The 21,472-nt window shown below is 36.4% G+C and overlaps 1 protein-coding gene across 4 annotated transcripts in view; it reads right to left on the minus strand.

The window, feature by feature from the left end:
* The window catches only part of TBC1D14 (TBC1 domain family member 14), a 147,839-nt gene that overhangs the window by 83,946 nt on the left and 42,421 nt on the right, over positions 1 to 21,472 (minus strand). For all 4 annotated transcript variants that reach the window (XM_007496769.3, XM_001372210.4, XM_007496770.3 and 1 more), the window contains one exon: positions 16,488 to 16,608. In XM_007496769.3, coding sequence (XP_007496831.1) covers positions 16,488 to 16,608 — 121 coding nt within the window. The remainder of the gene's footprint in view (positions 1 to 16,487; positions 16,609 to 21,472) is intronic.

Raw genomic sequence — 21,472 nt, forward strand, 5'->3', positions numbered from 1 at the left:
GAAATCAAAAGTATCAATAAGTCCATAAAACATGTTCTAAATCTCTCACACTTGTAGAAATGCAAATGAAAACAACAGTAAGGGACCACCACCACCTCACATCTAGCAGACTGGTCAATATGACAGTAAAGGAAAATAATAAATGTTGGAAGGGTTGTGGCAAAATTGGGAAACTAATGCATTGCTAGTGGAGTTGTGAATTAATCCAGCTATTCTGGAAGGCAATTTGGAATTATGCATAAAGAGCTTTTAAAGAATGCATACTCTTTGATCTAGCAACACCACTACTAGGTTTGTACCCTAAAGAGGCAATAAGGAAAAATATTTGTACAAAAATATTCATAGCCACACTCTTTGTGGTGGCAAAAAAACCAAACAAAAAATTGGAAAATGAGTGGTTGTCCCTCAATTGAGGAATGGCTGAAAAAGTTGTGGTATCTAATGGTCATGGAATACTATTGTGCTATAAGGAATGATGACCTGGAGGATTTCTATATGAACTGGAAGAACCCCAATGAACTGATGCAGAGTGAAATGAGCAGATTTGTACACAGAAAATGAAACATTGTGGAACAATCCAATGTAATGGGCTTTGCTATAACATTACAACAAGCCAGGACACTCCTGAAGGATGTATGGGAAAGAATGCTAACCACATTGAGAGAAAGAACTATTGGAGTAGAAATGCAAAAGAAGAACATATGACATCACTTATCACATGTATATATGGGTATGTGATTTCGGGTTTAAGTTTTAAAAGATCGCTCTATAACAAAAATGAATAATAAGAAAAAGGTATCAAGTGATAACATTTGTACAACCCATCTAGTGGAAATGCTTGTTGGTTCTGGGAGCAGGGAGGGAAAGAAAATGAATCATGCAAACATGGAAAAATAATTTTTTAAAGAAAAAACCTAGGGAGGAGAAATACTGGCAAAAAGAGGTGCATTTCTCTGGTCAAAGAATCAAGTAAGAAGGCAGTTATTCTGAGTAAAGATTATATTATATTATATTAATCTACTACTGAGAGTTGAAAAGGTGACAAGAGTTTCATGATAAGATGAAAGAGAGTAGTATTAATATTTCTTATCTGATGTAAGGATGATATTAGAAAATAAGTATTGTTTTATTAGTTTAGAGATAAGAAGTAAAGTGGCTGGCTTGAGAAAGAATTGGAGTTTGAAGCAGAGCTGAGAGATAATGTTGATTTCAAGGGCTGACATTATAACCATTTTTCTATGTCAATTACTCTCTCTGGCAGTTGGGAGTTGGTCTCTGGCAGTTGGCAGAGACACACTCTCTCTCTCTCTCAGGGCTGGAGGAGGTAACATCTTTGCCTCTTTCTCTGTCTGAGGGAAAGATCTGAAGGAGCTCAGTGTTTTCCTTTCCCAACTTGGGAAACACAATTGAATACCTATTGTGGGTTTTATAGATTGTTTAACTCTGAGAACACCAAAAAAAAACCTGGTCTTTGGTTTGGACTCTGAGTTTTAACAGACTCAGAGTCATAACTTGATTCTTGTTGAGATTCAACCAGCTAGCCTTTGTTATTTTATAATTTGAAGGCGAAGTTAAGATTTATAAGGATATCAGTGGTAGTTTTATTTAAATAGTATAAATTTGAGTTAGTCAGATCAGGGAGGATTAGTGTAGCCTATGAAACACAGGATAAGTGGTTCCTTGCAGAACCTGGGAGTTTATATGAGTGGATTTAGAATCCCTTAGAATTAGAAATCCTTTATTTATCATTATATATTTCAATAAACATTTTATGTTTATAATAAGAGTCTCTTTAGCATCCTTGCACCTGGCCCTGAAGGGAACTTCACATTCGAGCTTCACTTCATCACTGAAGATACTCAAAAGTATCCAAACAGTTTTAAACAGGTTTTAAACTGTTTGAACCTGATTGGTGAGTTAAACAGTTTTAAAAAGTTTTGAACCTATATTGGAACAGTTTTTCCATCTAAATATTTTATTTTATAACTCACCAAATTTATTTTTACACTGGGAAAGTTCGTTGAGCTCCAGTGTAGCTTAAAAAATGGCTCTTCTAATGATGAAATTTCACTTGATTTCGTTACATCAATGCTTGTTAAAGATCAACACAACCTCAAGTCCCAAAATCATTATATATTGAGTTTTTTCATTCAGTATTTTTATTGCCAGTGTATAAAAGGTAGCCCCATCACCATGTGCAATCTTGGTTAAAGTTTCAATGAAAAAAATCTCATAGCTTTTGGCTAGTTCATAAGTCTATTTTTTTGGTCAGCTTGTCCTGGTTGGCAAATCATACCTATTTGCAGCTAGCACCATAGGTACATCATCTGGGTCTTTCATTCATTTAATTTTTCCCTGTAGAAGTTATTATTTGTATTTGCATTCTGGAAATGATTTGGAGAACTTGTAGACAAAGCCTTTGCAAGTCTTCATATACTCTCATGGCACTGTATTCTGTCTGTGTCAAATATATCCAACAAAGAGATTTGACCATTAATAACAATTTTTCTTTAATAGAGCTTTATTGTGGGATCACATTTCCACATATAAATACAAAGTGATTCAAGATGAAATGAAATATCAAGGTATTTCCCCCAGCACCACTAGCTCCAATAACCATCAGTTTGTCCTTAGTCATTTTACAAAAATGAAAACCTCAAGCTCTGCCATTTCAACTTAAGTTAAGACTATATTCCATACTCAGTAGGAGACTGGAGGACACTGCCATGAATACCATCTCTCTACTCCACCCATCAGTGATACTTTGAAGTCACACGTATCACCAGTATGCATTGACACTGTATATTCATTTTAACACAGTAGTCTCGACACTACCTCACTAACCCCTTCTGAGCCTCCTTCTGCTGTCATCTGTATTTTTAAAACTGATTCCTTGTCATTCTTTTCTTTTTTGGCACCACCACCCCAAGACTTTCAATATGATTTTCTCTCCTCCCATCCAAAAACTCCTTTCCTTACAATTGAATAAGAATGGTAAAACTAAATAAACAAATCTACACCCAATGGCCCTGTCTGAAAATGTATGTCACATTCCTATCCCTCTAATGCTACTTAAAATGGCCTAAAATCATATTAAATTTTAAAAAACTTGACAATCATCAAACGGGTCATTCATTTTGCATTTTGTATCCACTGCAAATACCAGATCATTTGCAGGCCAACTGCAATCAAGCCCTTCTTCAGAAGGAATTCAAAACTTCTATTTCACAGTCAGTCAACAAGCAATGTCTTTGGCAGGGACAGCATGGGCACACAGTACACACTTTAAATATTTGCTGAAATCAAGATCTATAGTCATGAATTGTTACCTTTTTAGCAGTACTGATCCATTTATGTGTAAAGAACATTGAATTTGGAATCAAAAGATCTGCATTAGAATTCTGACTCTGGAATTAACCACTCCTAATCTCAAGTAAGTAGAATGATGAAATAAGCAGTTCTATAACATTTATTATGTGGCAGGCACTGTGCTAAGCACTTTACAGATATTATACCAATCAATCCTCTTAACAACCGTCAAGGTAGGTGTTGTTATTATCCCCCTTTTTACCAGTGAGGAAAATAAGACAGAGATGAAGTGACTTGCCTGAGGTTATATAACTAATAAGTATCTGGGGCCATATTTAAACTCAGGTCTTCATGATCTCCCTGGCCCAGCACCCACTATACCATCCAGCTATCACTGTAAGTCACTGAGATTCTCTTGGCCTTACCATTCACCAATAAGATATTGGAAAGAGGCCACCTTTAAAATCTCTTCCATTGAGGGGTCCAGAAATTAGGCCTTTTACTATCCTAAATCTTCTTTTAACTACACCCTGAGCCAATAGGGAGATTAAGAAAATTAGGCCTCCATTACCACTGAGCTGGAGTGCCAGAGCTTATAAGGAAGGACAAGAAAATCTACATCTGGTAAACTTTCCTCTTTTCTTCATCCTTGTGCCTAGAACACTGTAAGTACTTAATAAATGTTCTGTTTATCTCTTTAAGTAGTGATTCGGAATTGCTGGTAGTCTAGGCTAATCAGTATTATATTTTCCAGCACCCAATTTTGAATGCAAGACTTTGAGAGCTCAGTAAAAAGCAAAATAATAAGCAAATATGAGCTATTTTCTAAAAAATGTACTCAAATATAATAAGTCCAATGGCCTAATGGTGGTCTAACTTCATATTAAGTAATATATCCACACAAAAGGAAGCAAGAAAATAGAGAAAAAAGATTTCAATCTCAAATTTATTTTCCTATGTTTTTCATGATAATACATGTATAAACCAAACTGAATTGCTTTTTAGCTCCAGGAAGGAGGAAGGAAGAGAGAAGGGAGATAATATGGATCATAAGACTTTGGAAAACTTATGGGGAAATTTGTTATTAAAATTAAAAAATAAAAAACACATCAAATTTATTTTCTATTCACAGAGTACTTATTATGCACACAATGACTAAAATTACAAAGATAATTAAGCAAAAAACTTTTCTAGCAATTAGAACTGTCTAAAAGTAGAACATGTTGCTTCAAAAGGTATTTTATTTTTTCTTTTCTCACATAAAACTAGCATTTAATGGATTAATGAACCTGACCTAGTGATTTACTTCTGAACCCTGGTTTCACCAACTAGGAAATTAAAATAATACACTTTCATATTTACCTCATGGAGTTTATATGAGAAAAGTCCTACAAAATCCCTTTTGAAGCTATTAAGTATCAAAGCAAATCTAGTTTGAATTCTAAACCATTGGAGTTCTTCAAGTGGAATATAGATCACCACTTTTTGGAGGGGAGGGGATCTTTCTTTAAGGAGTTGTACTAGGAACTTGCAAGTTCCTTTCCTACTCTGAAATTCTATCAATCTGTGTTAATACTATGAAAGGTGGGCTGCCAGTGGGGCTCCTAGTTGCAATAGATCCCGAGAAGAATTAAACTCAATTCAATTCAATCTCTAAAAGAGATACAAAGTTTATATTAAAGAATCTATCAGTTCTCATTAAACTTAAAACCTCAGATTTTATACTCAAAACTATAACAAAAATGTACTAGAAAGATACAAAACCAAGTGTTTTAGGATGTCCATACATCATAGTCATGAATGCCTTAGAAGTTAGATTAGATTGCTTAGATACTAAAAGATTCTATGGAAGTTAATAAAGATATGAAAGGCTTTTATTCTTTTTTTTTTTTTGGCAAGGGGAGAGGTTAAACAAATATAGTAAACTGCCAAAAGGGAAACAATAAGAAGGAAAACTTCCTTTCTGTTTCTTAGAAAGGCACATTAATACACCTATTATAAAACCACAGAATTCAGTTTCAGACTACACATTTTGACTTGAGTCTCAAAAATAGGGCCTGCCACCTAAGGTCATGATCAATTAGAAATTACAAAGAAAATATTGAAAGTCCCTTTTCCCATAGAAATATTATTACAAATGGCAATTATATTCTACAGTTAGAACAAAAAAGCTTGATCCATAATTTATCTGAATATGATACACCTGTAATTTAAAAGAAAAACCCCTTACTGAACAATAATTGATAACACTTGAATAAGAAATAGTTTCATATTTATCTCATTGTAGGTATTCTGCTTTTTCATCATGGCATAAAGATAGCTATAGGTTCTCTCAAAAGCTATGTTAGTAGAGATTTCTCATATGGCCTACACCAAATTAGAAAAGTCCTGAAACCACACCCAGAAACAGACTATGCATGTAAGGGTGTATTAAGCCCCTCCAAACAATCAAATTTGCACTGTACCTATACCAAAAAAATCACAGAAATCATTTAGTATTCCTCTCTCCTAGACCTTCTCAAATATTAAAGAACAATTTGAGACTCAAGAAAATAGTGGTTTAAAGACATGAAAAAAAAAAGGCCAATGGAAACTTTGAAAGATTTCTAAAACCAGCAAGGTACTTCAGGGAAAGACTGGACATTAGGGCCAAAAGAGGTCTTGACCCATATACCCTGACTGGGAAAAATGCCAAACCCATCCTGGAGCACTATGATGGGGAACAAGTGCCAAGGGAAAACTTTGTCACCCACTCACTACCCAGGTCTGAGTCAGAGATCCAGTATCTATATAAAAGTTATAGTTCATTAACAGCATATAATCAAGAAATATTGGTAATACTTATAGAAAAGACCCTGAACATTCATTTTATCCTTAAGGACAGTATGAAAGTCCATCTCCTTGTATTTATCAAGTAGGAAGTCAGGAGACCTAAAATTCAATCTGTGATAGAGACATGAAGAGAGAGGTTTTGCAGGACTTATAGGCCAAGATGCAGGGCTGGAGACCTAGCTCTAGATGTCATTCAAGTGAAAATTCCAATGGAATGTTCCTAGGAGTGGCAGTTGGGGGCTTTTGCTGACCACACTGAGAGGAGAAACTTGGCTTTTGGGACCTTGTCTCTGACTGGAAGTCACTCTCTCTCTCCCTGGAGGTTTGAAGCTGGCTGAAAGACCTTTGTGAGTCTAACTTGGTTTTGGGGGTTTCTCTGGCTCTGAGCAGCAGAAGCTGACCAGAGGAGAAACTTTTGAGTTGGTGGTCAAATTGAGAGTTGAGCTGGCCAGGAGAAAACTTAGAGACTCTGAACTTTGTTTTTCTCTGGGGTTGAAGCTGAGAAAGGAGACCAGCCAGGCTGAATTTGTGAAGAAGAAAGAAGATTTTGAAAGGGTTGCTGTCCTCCATCTTCCTAACTGTCTAAGAGTCACACTTGTGACTCCCCAAAACTCTCAAACCCTCCTTTAGATTAGAGAAATCCTCATCCCTCTTACCTCAGTTTCCCATCCTGTTATCCCAATAAACCCTTTGACTAGAAAAGGAAAGGAAAATAATTATCTTTATAGTTTACTCAAGTGGGGAGGGAAGGAGCCAAAGGCTTCAAAGAAGAACTGGGTGGAGAGGGTTGGTAAAGGGAGGGAGTGAAGGGGGGAGGATTTTAGGAAATAGATTGATCCATCAGCAGCCAGTAGGGATCAGTAGGCAAACCCCAAAGTATCCTCCAGTATCTATCTAGAGTAGTATTCCCTGTGTACCCGCATCCCTGTGTGGCAGCATCGCTCAGCATTTTTCTGTTCTACCTCCATTATAAATAAGCAGGTTTAGGTTCCTGTAGCAGCTCTTTCTAGTCATAAGCCAGAGAACAGAACAACAGTCATTGCTGAAGAAATAGTTCCCCTCAGTTTATCCTCTCTATTTCAAGAAGAACCAGTTTCCAGTCAGTTTACTTCTTCTATTTCAAATCGAAGATCCATTTTTATTTCTATTATGATCTTAAATATTGTTACATAAGCTTTTTGGAGCAGAGTCCCTTCCAGTTCAAAAATGCTTTCATGCTATTATAACATTTTGAGGTGAGGCAGAATAATGGAGAACACACTGAAAACAGAAAGCTCAGTTTTGAATCCTGGTTCTGGCACTTCTGAACTACATGATCCTAGAGCATTCTTGGACCTTCTGATTTCTCATATAAGATTGAGAATCAGTATACTTGCCTTTGGCCTCCAGAGACGATAGATTCAAAGATAAAGCAAACCTTAGAGATGAACTTCAAACCCTTATTTTAAAGTTTAAAGAACAGACTCTGAAGGGTTAAATGATACACCTTTTTAAAAAATAAATAAGATGGCTGCTGAGTAGAAGCAGGACTCCTACTCTCCTCACTATCTACCGATATAGACTACCTCAAAAGGCCAAAAAAAACCCCAAGTTCAGATGAATGAAGGGACTCCACAGTATGGAGCAGCATTGCAGGTACGTGGAATTTGGGCATTTTTACACTATAAGGGGGTGAAATAGCTCCCACAAAAATGTGAGTTGATCAACCATCCCCCCACCCTACCTATGGAGCCAGAGTCAGAGACAGTGCACAAGAATCAGAGCAAGCAAGGGGCAATCTCTAGCTCCTTGGGAGCTGAATAAGAACACTAGGGAATTACCTCTGAGAGAAACTAGACTTGGTACCCCAGGAAGCTGAAGAGTGCAGACCTTGGGCACAGAGACAGAGCAGAGAAGGGCAGTACACAGTAGAAGCTGCAGAGACTCGAGAGGTGGCCTCAAGCAAAAACCTCACTCCTTAGCACCACACACAGAGGCTGCCCTCCTGACTCAGACTTCTGACTGGAAAAATATGCAATGGCTAGCAATGACCAGGAAATACAATCTTCAATCACCAAGAAAAACAAGAGAATGACACTGACCCTGGATAATTTTTATGAAGAAAAAATCCAAACTACAGAGGAAACAGCAGAAGACAACAAACAAGTAAACACATCCAAACCTTCCAAAAAAATGGAAATTGGCCACAAACTCTTGAAGAATTTAAATCTGAGATTATGAGAAAGATGGAAGGGTTTGGGCAAGAAAAGTGGGAAAGTGTTCAAAAAGAAAATAACAGTTTAAAAGACAAGAACTCCCAACTGGAGAAAGAAGCTCAAAAATCAAATGAAATGATAAATTGGAGAACAAAATTAAACAGCTGGAAGCCAGAATTCAGATATCAAGGAACGCCAATCAGAATTACACAAGATCTGACAGCTTTCACACTAAAAGACCACAAAGCTTGGAATATGATATTCAGAAAGGCAAGAGAATTAGATCTACAACCAAGGATCACCTGCCCATCAAAACTGACTATATAATTGCAGAGGAAAGTATGAGAATTCAACAAAATAGAAGATTTCCAAGTTTTTGTAAGGAAAAGACCAGAACTAAGAGGAAAGTTTGCTATACAAACACAAAAATCAAGAGAAACATGGAAAGATAAATAAGAAAGAGAGGGGAAAGAAAAAATTTTTTCAATTATCTTCTTTAAGGACTTTAATAGGATCAAATTGTTTATATTCCTATATTGAAAAACATTATTTGTAACTCTAAAAAATTGTATTTACTATGATAGTAATTAGAAGAATTATTCATAGGTAGAGGTAAGTGGTCTATGAGGATTTGCAAAAAAAGAAAAAAGGAGGGGGGAGATAGAAGATGGCACCAAGAGAAACTTGAAAGAATAAAATAAATAGGATAATCTATACTACACAAAGAGGTGCATGGGAAGGAGAGGGGAAGAATACTACTATAAGAAGGAGAGGGAAGAGCAACTAGATCCACTGAGGTATCAAATTCTATCTTATCTGATAGGGAAAGTGAGAAGGGAAAAACCAAGGTGGGGAGTGGGGAAGGGAGTTCAAAAAGGGAGGGTAAAGGTGGAGGGAGGGAACTTAATAAGCCCTAAAAAATAAGAAGAAAGGAACAAAAAGGGAGGGGGCAGAAAGAGAAGTATAAGGGTGGGGATTAGGGGGACTGATAAAAGCAAACCACTGGTTTAAAAGGATATAGTGAAAGAAGAAAGGGAAGAACTAGGAGAGGATATCAAAGTGTTGGGGAATATACAAGAGGTGATCATAACTTTGAACATGAATGGGATGAACTCACCCATAAAACGCAAGCAACTAACAGAGAAGATTAGAAACAAAAATCCTACCATATGTTTTCTACAAGAAACACACATGAGGCAGGTAGACACTGACAGGGTAAGGATTAAAGGTTGGAGCAAAATCTATTGGGCCTTAACTGAGAAAAAGAAGGCAGGAGTTGCAATCATATCTGACAAAGCCAAAGTAAAAATGGATCTGATTAAAAGAGATAGAGAAGGTAATTACATCCTGATAAAAGGCAGTATAGAAAATGAAGAAATATCAATACTCAAATGTATGCACCAAATGGTATAGCATCCAAATTTCTAAAGGAGAAATTAGTGAAGTTGAAGGAGGAAATAGATAGTAAAACCATACTAGTGGGAGACCTGAACCATCTAGATAAATGAAACCAAAAAAATAAATAAGAGGTTAGAAATGTGAATGAAATCTTAGAAAAATTAGAGTGAATAGATATGTAGAGAAAAATAAAGAGGGACAAAAAAGAATGCACATTCTTTTCAGCAGCACATGGTACATTCACTCTTCCCTCAGTTTCCACTACCATTTGGGTTAGTTTACTATATAGAATATGATATACCCAAAAGCAGGCAATTACTGTCACAATCACAATTCCAAAAACAATTTGTCTGAACATAGTTACTTTCTTTCCTGCCTTAAAAGGATGGGGTTTGAGTCAAACTAGAGGTGCCAATTGAAAAAGAAAAGATGATCTGTGTGACACTATTTCTTGTTGCTGCAGTGACTGATGTACTCTGGCTTATGACTAGAGAACCGCTGCTAGTATGGGGACACACCTGAAGATTTCTTAGTTACAAATGGAAATAGAGGTACTACAGAGATAGAGAGAGATGGAGCCACAGGGGATACTGCTAAAGGGGAATGCACTGGGGTTTGCCTACTGATCCCTACTAATAATTAGTAGATCAATATATGTCCTAACCTCCTCCTCCCTTCACTCCCTTCCTTCTCCAACCCTCTCCCTCCCAGTTTCTTCTTGAAGCCTTGGGCTTCGCCCCTCCCTCCCTGAGTGGACTATTATATTTATGAGGAAAAACTTCTGCCTTTCTTTTCTCAGGTAAGGGGTTTATTGGGATAACTACAGAATGGGAAACTGAGGGAAGAGGGATGAGGGTTTCCCTAAAATATAAGGAGAATTTAGGAAGGTTATGGAAATAATCAGTCTTGTCACAAACTGTGACAGAGAGACAGAGAGATGGATGGAAGACAGCTGTTTAAAATCTTCTTTCTTTTTCACAAAGCCACCAAGAAAAGTCTCTCCTTCAGCTTGGCTTTCCTCCAACTCTTGGTCAGTCAAATCTCAGAGACAGCAGAGGTTTCCCCTTCATCAGAAAGCCCAAAGCCAAGCCAACCCTACCAGGGTCCTTCACCCATGGACAGAAGCTAACTGAGATCAGTGCTCAGCTTCTTCCCCTTCAGTCAGGCTCAACTGCCAACTCCTGGGAACATCTTCTTCTTGATTGACAGGAAGGTCAGGTGCCCAGCTTGTTTCTTGTATCTTGGCTTGTCCTGAAAAACCTCTCTCTCTTCAAGTCTCTACCATAACTCTCCACACAATTAAAACTAGATCTAAACAACTGGAAAAATATCAATTGTTCATGGGTAGGATGAGCTAACATAATAAAAATGACAATCCTACCCAAATAATATACTTATTTAGTGCCATACCCAACATGTAGGAACTTAATTGTGTGCTGATGGATTGCTCTTACACATTTAAGAACTCTACATAAGGATGAAGAGAGGAAATACGCTACTTAAGAGCATACAGTGACCATAACTGTCTTTGAACAGAATTATGAAGCTGACAAAAGCCTATCCTTTATATTACCCCTGCTTCTAGTTATTTATAAAGACAAACATACTTAGTGCCATTCCCATCGAACTACCAAAAAACTTTTTTACCGAATTAGAAAAAAAAAAGCATAACAAAGTTCATTTGGAAGAACAAAAGATCAAAGATATCCAAGGAAATGATTTTAAAAATGCAAAGGAAGGTGGCCTTGCAGTACTAGATCTTAAACTATACTACAAAGAAGTGGTCATCAAAACAATATGGTACTGGCTAAGAGACAGAAAGGAGGATCAGTGGAATAGACTTGGGGTAAATGACCTCAGCAAGACAGTTTATGACAAACCCAAAGACCCCAGCTTTGGGGACAAAAATCCACTATTTGATAAAAAACTGCTGGGAAAATTGGAAGACAGTGTGGGAGAGATTAGGTTTGGATCAACACCTCACACCCTACACCAAGATAAACTCAGAATGGGTGAATGACTTGAATATAAAGAAGGAAACTATAAGTAAATTAGGTGAACACAGAATAGTATACATGTCAGATCTTTGGGAAAGGAAAGATTTTAAAGCCAAGCAAGACATAGAAAGAGTCACAAAATATAAAATAAATAATTTTGATTACATCAAATTAAAAAACTTTTGTACAAACAAAACCAATGTAACCAAAATTAGAAGAGAAGTAACAAATAGGGAAACAATCTTCATAACAAAAACCTCTGACAAAGGTCTAATTACTCAAATTTACAAAAAGCTAAATCAATTGTACAAAAAATCAAGCCATTCTCCACTTGATAAATTGGCCAGAGACATGAATAGGCAATTTTCAGATAAAGAAATCAAAACTATCAATAAGCACATGAAAAAATGTTCTAAATCTCTTATAATTAGAGAAATGCAAATCAAAACAACTCTGAGGTATCACCTCACACCTAGCAGATTGGCTAACATGACAGCAAAGGAATGTAATGAATTTTGGAGGGGATGTGGCAAAATAGGGACATTAATGTACTGCTGATGGAGTTGTGAATTGATCCAACCATTCTGGAGGAAAATTTGGAACTATGCCCAAAGGAAGCTAAAAGACTGTCTTTTCCCTTTGATCTAACCATACCACTGCTAGGTTTATACCCCAAAGAGATCATAAGGAAAAAGACTTGTACAAAAATATTTATACCTGCACTCATCTTGGTGGCAAAAAATTGGACAATAAGGGGATGCCCTTCAATTGGGGAATGGCTAAACAAATTGTGGTATCTGTTGGTGATGGAATACTATTGTGCTCAAAGAAATAATGAACTGGAGGATTTCCATGTGAACTGGAATGACCTCTAGGAACTGATGCAGAGTGAAAGAGCAGAACCAGGAGAACCTTTTAAACAGAGACTGATACACTGGTAAAATCAAATGTAATGGACTTCTCTACTAGAATCAATGGAATGATCCAGGACAATTCGGAAGGACTTATGAGAAAGAATGTTATCCACGTTCAGAAGAATTGTGGGAGTAGAAACAGAAGAAAAACAACTGATTGATCACATGGGTCGATGGGGATATGATTAGGGATGTAGACTCTAAATGATCACTCTGGTGCAATTATCAATAATAGGAAAATAGGTCTTGATCAATGATACATGAAAAACCCAGTAGAATTGTGCATTGGCTACAGGGGGTCAGGGTAGGGAGAAGGAGGGAAGGGAAAGAACATGATTCATGTAATCATGGGAAAATATTCTCAATTAATTAAATAAAAATTTTCAATTAAAAATAAAATAGAGTAAAATAAATGCCAGAGCTTGGCTATGAAGACATATTTAATTACAAAGCTGGTATAGTATGTCATACATTACCTCCCTATTCTCACTCAAACCAGAATACACCTCTCTTTTCTCAGCATGTATACTGTAAAACGTTAAGCACTAATCTTTGTTATATCAACAAAGCATATTCAAAAATTTCTACTCAGTATTGTTGGAAGGAAAGGACTTGATAAACTTTAAAGTACTACATAAGTGGGAGTCAGTTAGACAATTTAAATTCTCAAAGAAATTCTTCAGCCATAGATTGAATTGCTTGTCCAACTTATAGCTTAATGGCCTTAAATAGATCTATTATTATATAATAAGGATGGCAAACTGAATCTTCAAAGAGGATATCACAAAAATTCAATTCTATTTATTTCTCATTTTTATGAAATATTTTCCCAAGTAGTTAAATATATACTAAAAAAATTCTCTCATACTCCTAAGAAAAATACAGACATACATGAAAAAGGTCTGATTAAGTATCTAGTTCTCTTCTGTTTGCACATGCTAAGAGCATTATTAACACCACAGAATGAATATGTGGATTTCAAATTCTTCAAGCTATTACTCTAAAAACCACAAAAATTACTTATCCTGAAAGAATTCACAATATTAGTTTTATAAAACTAGTGATAAAACAAGACTCAAAACAAGTTATGTTCTGTTTTTTAATCTATTACCTTACTCTTTCAAATGAGTGACTACTAAATTAGTAAAAAGAAGGATATTTCATGATTCAAAGTTACAGCACAAATGGCATTAGCTTGATGCAGACTGTAAAATGTTGATTTACTAAATATTGTCTATGGCATTTGCCACCAGCACAAGATCCTGGCTCCAGAGCTGGAAGGGTCCTAGGGTCCACTGACTCCAAACCTCTCTTTTTGCTATTGAGTAAACTGAGGCCCAAAAAGGTTGTGAAGTGACTTGCCCAAGGACCCACATACAATTAACTATGAAGGGTCAGGGTTAACCTTGGACCCTCTGGCTCTACAACTGTGTTGTTATCACACTCAACAGGAACTTCCCATGGATGACATGTTGGAGAACCTTTTAGAGATCATGTGCCCAAACTGCACATTCAAGCTGCCTATGAGCCCCCACATTACCCTGGACAGCACAGAGAGGAAGTGCTGGCATTGGGCAGATGGGCAGAGGGGGTGTGGCATATGAATATTATTTCCAGGTGTGGTAGAGTTGGAGAACAGAGCAGCCCGCTCTGGCACATCGGGGCACATGTGCCATGTCTTCACCAACACAGTTCTATACTAACTAAAGTTACAATAACAAATGTACTCTTTCATATAATATTGAAAATGGGTTCCAGCCATATTATTAAACAAAAAAGGTGACTAAATTCACTCTCAGTCAGTCTACTGAAAGACAAAAGGTCTTTAATATTCATTGACCTTGTTCCTCCTACTGCCATTTGGAACAAACTGACTAGCTTTCTTCTGTTTCCCTCTTACTGTGCAATGGTATCATCTGACCACAAGCACCTCATTTTATAGAGGAGAAAAAATATAAGAGAGAGAGGATGAGACCTGACTCAGAGATCCTACAGCAAGACCTATGCTCTCTCTCCTATCCTTTATAAAAGATTCATTTGCATAAATTAACATCACCAAATTTTCTAGGGCATCTTAAGTCAATAATTTGATAATATTAGTTCAAATTTTTATTTTTAGTTTTACAATTGCTTCACAGTTTATAAAAGTCTCCAAAATAATGAACATGAATGGTGGAAGGAAGAAAAGCATGTGTTTCCTAAACTTTTAAGTTATGCCTTCATAGCAGATGAAACTGCATCTGTGCTGCTGCCTATGATTTAATATCAAGAAACTCCTCAAATCCTCCTCCTCTGTCCCTGCTAACTCAGGACAGAGACAGAAGAGGAAACAAAGCAAAAAAAAAAAAAACAAAACCTAGGTCATGAACAGGATTGTATGACTACAATGGCAGGTATAATTACATCCTTTTCTTACTAACACTTCAAACTAGAAAGAGATGTGCTCTTGCTCTGTAATACTGTATTACTTTGTAATTAGCTGTCCTGGTCAGGCATGTATTACCTTTAAGTTAGCATCCATATTTTATTTTTATATTTTGAAGAAAAGGATAAATAGTAAAGAAAAAATTATTCAAGCAATATTTAGAAACCTGAAGAAAAATATGCTTTTGAACCAAGGATTATTTTCAAGAAACTCTGAGTGTCATAAAGAAAAAAGATTTAGGATCATAGATTTGGAGCAGAGAAGTCATCTGGCCAACTCCTTCCTTTCATTTTTAACTGTTGAACAAACCAAGGTCCAAGCAGGTAAAGTGACTTATCAAAGGTCATACAGGGAATAGCAGAGTAAAGACGCAGACTCAGGTCCTCTGATTCCCAACAAAATGCCATTTTCCCATTGCCAGATGGGGAGATAGGTAGAGAGAAGTGAGAGAGAGAAAGAGAAAGAGATATATGTATGTGTGTATATTAAAAATGTATATGTACAACACATATAGAGAGTGGAAGATACACCAACATTATTTGAAAATACAAAGACCTAGAAATAACCTAAACATCCAATAGCTGGTGAAAGGCTGAATATCAATGTAATAAAATTCAACACAATTTAACAGACACGTATTAATACTAGAAGGGTCAAGCTTGTAAATTGACACAAAGGTAATCCTATTATATTCTTGGCTTTATGGGGAAAAAATGCAGCATCAACTGATAGAGTTTATTCCCTTAAGATTTTCTTATACTCTGGTCCTTCTAGTGTTCAATACTTGTTACATGAAGGCGCTGGGCTTGGCCCTGCAGGTACAAATGCAAAAAATTCCCTGTCCTTGAGGAGCATACGTTATAGGAGGGAAGAAAGTACAACATGACCTCAAGTAAATCAATAGTATTTTGAAAGTCTCTCAGAATAATTTAGTATAAACTGGGGTTTGATCAAGAAAGTCCTCAAATAGTAAGGGAAACCTGAGATGAGCTTTCACTAGAGACAGAGACTCCATGAGACAAAAGTGAGAAAAGAGAGCATCTCTGATCCAAAAGCAGGTGAAGGAACTTCATGTGCCAGGTATAACAAACAGACCAGTCTGAATAGTACAGAGAACCTGAAAGGGGGAGAGGGCACATGGGAAGAAAGGAATAATAAGAAATATAGTCTAGCCAGAGTCAGAGTGTAAGAAGCGTTAAACAACAAATAGAGTGCCTTGTATGTGGAAGAAGTTCATGATTGAAAGTCTCCATAATGAGAAATGTAAGAGATTAATATGGCCACCTACCCTACATATATTTAAAATTTTAAGGAACTTATCATACAATTTTTATGCAATGCTAAATAATTTGTTCAAGTTTTCTAAACATATTGTGTATATCACAGGGAGTTCTATGTTTTAGTCTAGTGGAAATACCTTTGGTGTTTTCTTGGAATCTTTCTGACAATTGTCTCGAAGTGGTACTTTCCCAAACAGCTTCCAACCCAAGTCACTGTATGTGTCAAGTCTTGCATTTTGCTTTCTAGCAAACAAATTCCTACAAAAAGAAAATATAAATTTTAAGAAATTATTAGGTATTTACTATGAACATTGAAATGACAGCTCTCTTTCCCACATCATAAAGGGAGTATACATAGAAATCAATTTTTTTTTAATTTAAATGCAAGCCCCCCCCAACAGAAACAGGAAATGAAGCTAATAGTATAGTAGCAAATGGTCCAGGAAGGGAATAAAAAAAATCCAAAATTAATTTTTTGCCCTTACTTTTTAATTCATTAGATTCTTCTATACATATAAGATTTTCATCCTTATTTTGTTTACTTGACCTTTATGGCTGATAGTTATAAAGCTTATAAAAAAAGATATATAAATTCAATGTAGATGTATATATAGAAAAGTAATATTCAAAGGAAAATAAACAGTATGTGAATTCTACAGCACTAACTGTAGGATTCAACCATTTATTCTAGGTAAATAACACTTGTAAGCAAGATAAATAAATGAATTTTTTTAGCAATTTTTCAAGTACAAGAAAGAAGTATTGCTAAGAAAATTTTTAAATAAGGTCTTCATCAGTGGAAATAATATATAACCAAAGTATCTAAACATAGTAAATTATTTCCATTCTCAATATAAATTACCATAATACATTGCCTTATTTTAACAACATCTATGGAAAAATAAAACACAGATTTTCACTTGATTCTTGCCAACTTCCTTGAGTCTATTCCAGAAATAATTTACTAGAATAGTTGCTGCAGGCAATTTCTATTTAAATTTATTAAGAAATGAACTGAGGTTTTTTTGGTGGTGGTTGTTCCATTTTGTTTTTCTAGTAACCCAACTTGCTTGACTTTCAAGAGTTTAAAGAGGGTGGAATTTAATTTAAAACTTCTGGTGATACTTAGTATAAATTTGGGTTGACCAAGTTGAAAACAAAGGAGAAAATCTTGCTGAAGACTTTCAAAATTACTGAAGATGAAAAACACATCTTTGCTTTTCCTTGCTCTATTCTTTCTCTTCAATCCTACTTTTTAAAGGAAAAAAATAGGAAAAACATTTCTGTAAGTAATTTTCATCTGGTATTTTGATGCAAAAACTTATTTGTAAACATAACACAAAAACTTGTTATGTGATTAATTTACCTTCATCCTAGTGATTAAAAGATATGAGCTTCAAAATTTATTTTTAGCATACTAATACTCATTTTTATTTATTTAAAAACATTTTATTGAGGAAATATCTATATCACAGTCATTTCCCACCCCCCTCCCCCTTCCTATCCAGACCAAATCCTTCGTTAGGGAAAAGAAAAACTATTAAACAAAAAATCAGAATCAAGTGGGCATAAAGTAATATCAAGAACCAGAACCAAAAGGTAATATCTGAAAGTGAAAACAAGATCAAAATCAGTAATCAGTAAGGGGCCCCAAGGAATAAGATACATTGTTGTTCAGTCATGTCTGACTTCTTGAACCCATTTAGAGTTTTCTTGGCAAAGATACTGTAACAGTTTACTATTTTCTTTTCCAGCTTATTCTATAGATGAGGAAATTGAAGTAGACAAGGATAAGTGACTTTCCCACACAGCTAAGGTCAAATTTGAACTCAAGTCTTTCTGATTCCAGACCCAACATTCTATCCACTGAGTTTTAAAGAATAAGGCTGCCAGGAACAGCTAGGTGACTCAGTGGACTAAAAACCAGATCTAGAGATAAGAGATTCTGGGTTCAAATTTGGCCTCAGACACTTCCAAGCTGTGTGGCCTTAAGAAACTCATTTAACTCCCATTACCTAGCCCTTACTACTCTTCTGCCTTGGAATTAATACACTGCATTGATTCTAAGACAGATAGTGGTGGAGGTGGAGGAGGAGGAGGAGTATACAACTGTTCAATTTCCAAAAATAAAAAAAATTAAGGGTCAGAATAGCAAACTTAACAAAAAATGCCATCATTTTTGACAACCTCTGTTGGTCTATGAGCATATAAAAATCTTGTGTGCCCCACCAGGTACAGCCAGCCATGCCTTCTAAGTCAGAGCAGTAAAATTAGTTCCAAGCTCTGGTTTCAAAACCTAGTTGTTTCTTACTACCTGTGGTAGTCTATAGACTATCTCAGATTCCTCACCTGTAAAATGAGGTGGTGATCTAGATGCTCTCCAGCTCTTAAAAAAAACAAACCATCATCAAGTCAAAAGTTTCATCTTCCACTCTATTCTCTACATCACAAGGCACAAACTGGGCAAGCAATGAGTTAGAATTTCATATGGTAGCAATGTTAATTCACTTCCCTAGTGAAAGCTGAACAGTTGTGGATGAGATCAGAGCCAGACTTTAAGAAGATTAAATACGGCAGCAAGAGGAGAGTGAGAAGGAGGACATGGGGGTATCAAGATGAATGAAAAAGCTATTCTAACTGCCCAGAAGACAGGTAGGGAAAGCTAAAGCTATTGCAATAGCAACAAGGGGGACGGGGGAGGCGGGGAGAAGGGAAGAAGACAGTTGTTACAAAGATTGCAAATTATTAGAATATTTATTTTAGAAAACTGTTGAATCTTAATTTCTGGAGAGAAATTTTTTTAGATTTAATCACTAGAAGTTTAAAAAACTAGACTTATACTTGAGTGGGAGAGGTCTGTGACCCAGTGTGCAATAGTGGGTGACGAATCAGAATCAACTGACTGCCCCCTGGGCAGTTCTAAGCAAAGCTTTAGCTGTAATTGGAACATGTAAAATGGAAGAAAGTCACAGGAAGTGATGAAAAGAAACGGTCTTTAAAAATGCCAAGCTCTTCCTGTGAAGGAGGGTTCTTCAGTCTTTGGTCTTCGACTTGACTTTGGAGGAGCTCTGACTGAGAAGTCTGAATTTCAGTCTTTCATCTTCAACTTGACTTTGGAGGAGCTCTGACTGAGGATCTCTGACTGCTTCTACTTTCCTTAAACTACCACGTGGGGTGAGGGAAAAAGACAGGCTCCTTTCCCGGATTTTCTGAAGGGATTAGCCTCAGGAGAGACTTACCCTCTTGAGAGAGGCTCCCTGTATCCCCAGGTCCTCGGCTCAAGGCCAAGGTCCCTCCAGGTAAGGACTAAATTAGCCCTGCCTGGGTAGAGTCTGGGGTCTGGGAAAAATACTTAGTGCTTAGGCTAGATATCTTACCCTATCCTCTCTCTGATTTTTTTTTTTACTTTCACTCTTTCTATATTTTATAATAAATTGTTAAAATAAATATCTTTGGAATTAACTAAAATTCCAGTCCAACCTTTATAAAAACCCCTAACATTTCTACCCCTTACAATAAGATCAAGCAGTTGTTCAAAGAAGACACTCAAGCTATAAGAAACCATGTGAAAAAAGTGTTCCAAATCATTAATATTTTGAGAAATTCAAATTATAGTAACTCTGATATTCAACCTCACACCCATCAGATATGGAAAGATGACAAGAAAGAAAAATGACAATAGTTAGAGGGGCTATAGAGATAGGCATATATGTGCATTTTTTATGAAGTTATAAACAAAAGCAATTTGGAACTATCCTCAATAATAAAACCTTTAGGGGGCATCTGGGTAGCTCAGTAGATTGAGAGCCAGGCCTAGAGATAGGATGTTCTAGGTTCAAATCTAGTCTCAGATACTTCCTACCTGTGTGACCCTGAGCAAGTCACTTGACCCCCCATTGCCTAGCCCATATCACTCTTTTGTCTTGGAACCAATACACAGTATTGATTCTAAGGTGTAAGGTAAGGGTTTAAAAAACAACAAAAATGACAACATACCCTTTAACTCAGAGATGCCACTGCTACACCCAAAAAGATCAAAGAAAGGAAAATGATTGTATGTACAAAAATATATATGGCAGCTTTTTTTTTTGTACTGACAAAGATTTAGAATCTAAGAGAGTATCTAACAATTGAGAATGGCTGAACAAATTATGGCATATAAGTAATGGAATACTATTATGATCTAAGAAATGAGAAAAGGGAGGCTTTCAGAGAAACCTGGGAAAATGTTATGAATTGATGCAGACTGAGTACAGCAGAACCAAGAATATACTTTATATAATGAAAACACTGTTAAGGACAAGCAGTTTCAGAGACTTAAGAACTCTAATCAACTTAGGTCTCACTAAGTCTTTTGAGATACCCTGTAAAGCTTGTTTACACATGGTCTCCCCAACCTGTGCCTTAAATCAAGGGCTGTTTTTTGCCCTCCTTTGTATCCCCCTCACATGGCACAGTGCCTAGCCCAGAGCAGGTGCTTAATAAGTATTTAGTAACATGCTATTCCTCATCTTTTCATCTACCCCTCTTGCTTAGATAGAACTTGTTCCTAATCTGAGTATCACAGAATCCCATCATTCTTTAAGATTCTTTGTCCCAATTGCTAGCATCCTCCTTTCCCACCAACAGTCAATTTTGCCCCTTTCTATCCTTGTTACATTTATTCTGTATATCTCATTATGCACTTACTGTCTTCCTCATTAAGTCAGAAGTTCCACTAAAGAAGAGATTGTTTCATTCTTTGTACATATGTCCCCATAACCTGGCGGTGCCTAGCATAAAAGATTTATTGACTAGTCAAAAGCTGATTGAATCTTATTCAGCTTTCTATCCCAGTAGTTTAATGTATCAAGAAGTGCAATGCACTGTACATACCTGACAAATAATGGTTAAATGAAAGGTCTGGGAAGAGTGAACATACATTAAGAAGCACTTATTAAGTACCTACTAAGTGCCAGGTACTGTACTAGAGAGAAAGAGAGAGGGAGGAGGGAGGAAGGGAGAGGGAGGAGGAATGGAGGGAGAGGGGGGGAGAGAAAGAGAGAGAGAGAGAGAGAGAGAGAGAGAGAGAGAGAGAGAGAGAGAGAGAGAGAGAGAGAGAGAGAGAGAGAGAGAAATGAAG

This window comes from Monodelphis domestica, chromosome 6 (genome assembly GCF_027887165.1).
Source record: "Monodelphis domestica isolate mMonDom1 chromosome 6, mMonDom1.pri, whole genome shotgun sequence".
NCBI classification, from domain to species: domain Eukaryota; kingdom Metazoa; phylum Chordata; class Mammalia; order Didelphimorphia; family Didelphidae; genus Monodelphis; species Monodelphis domestica.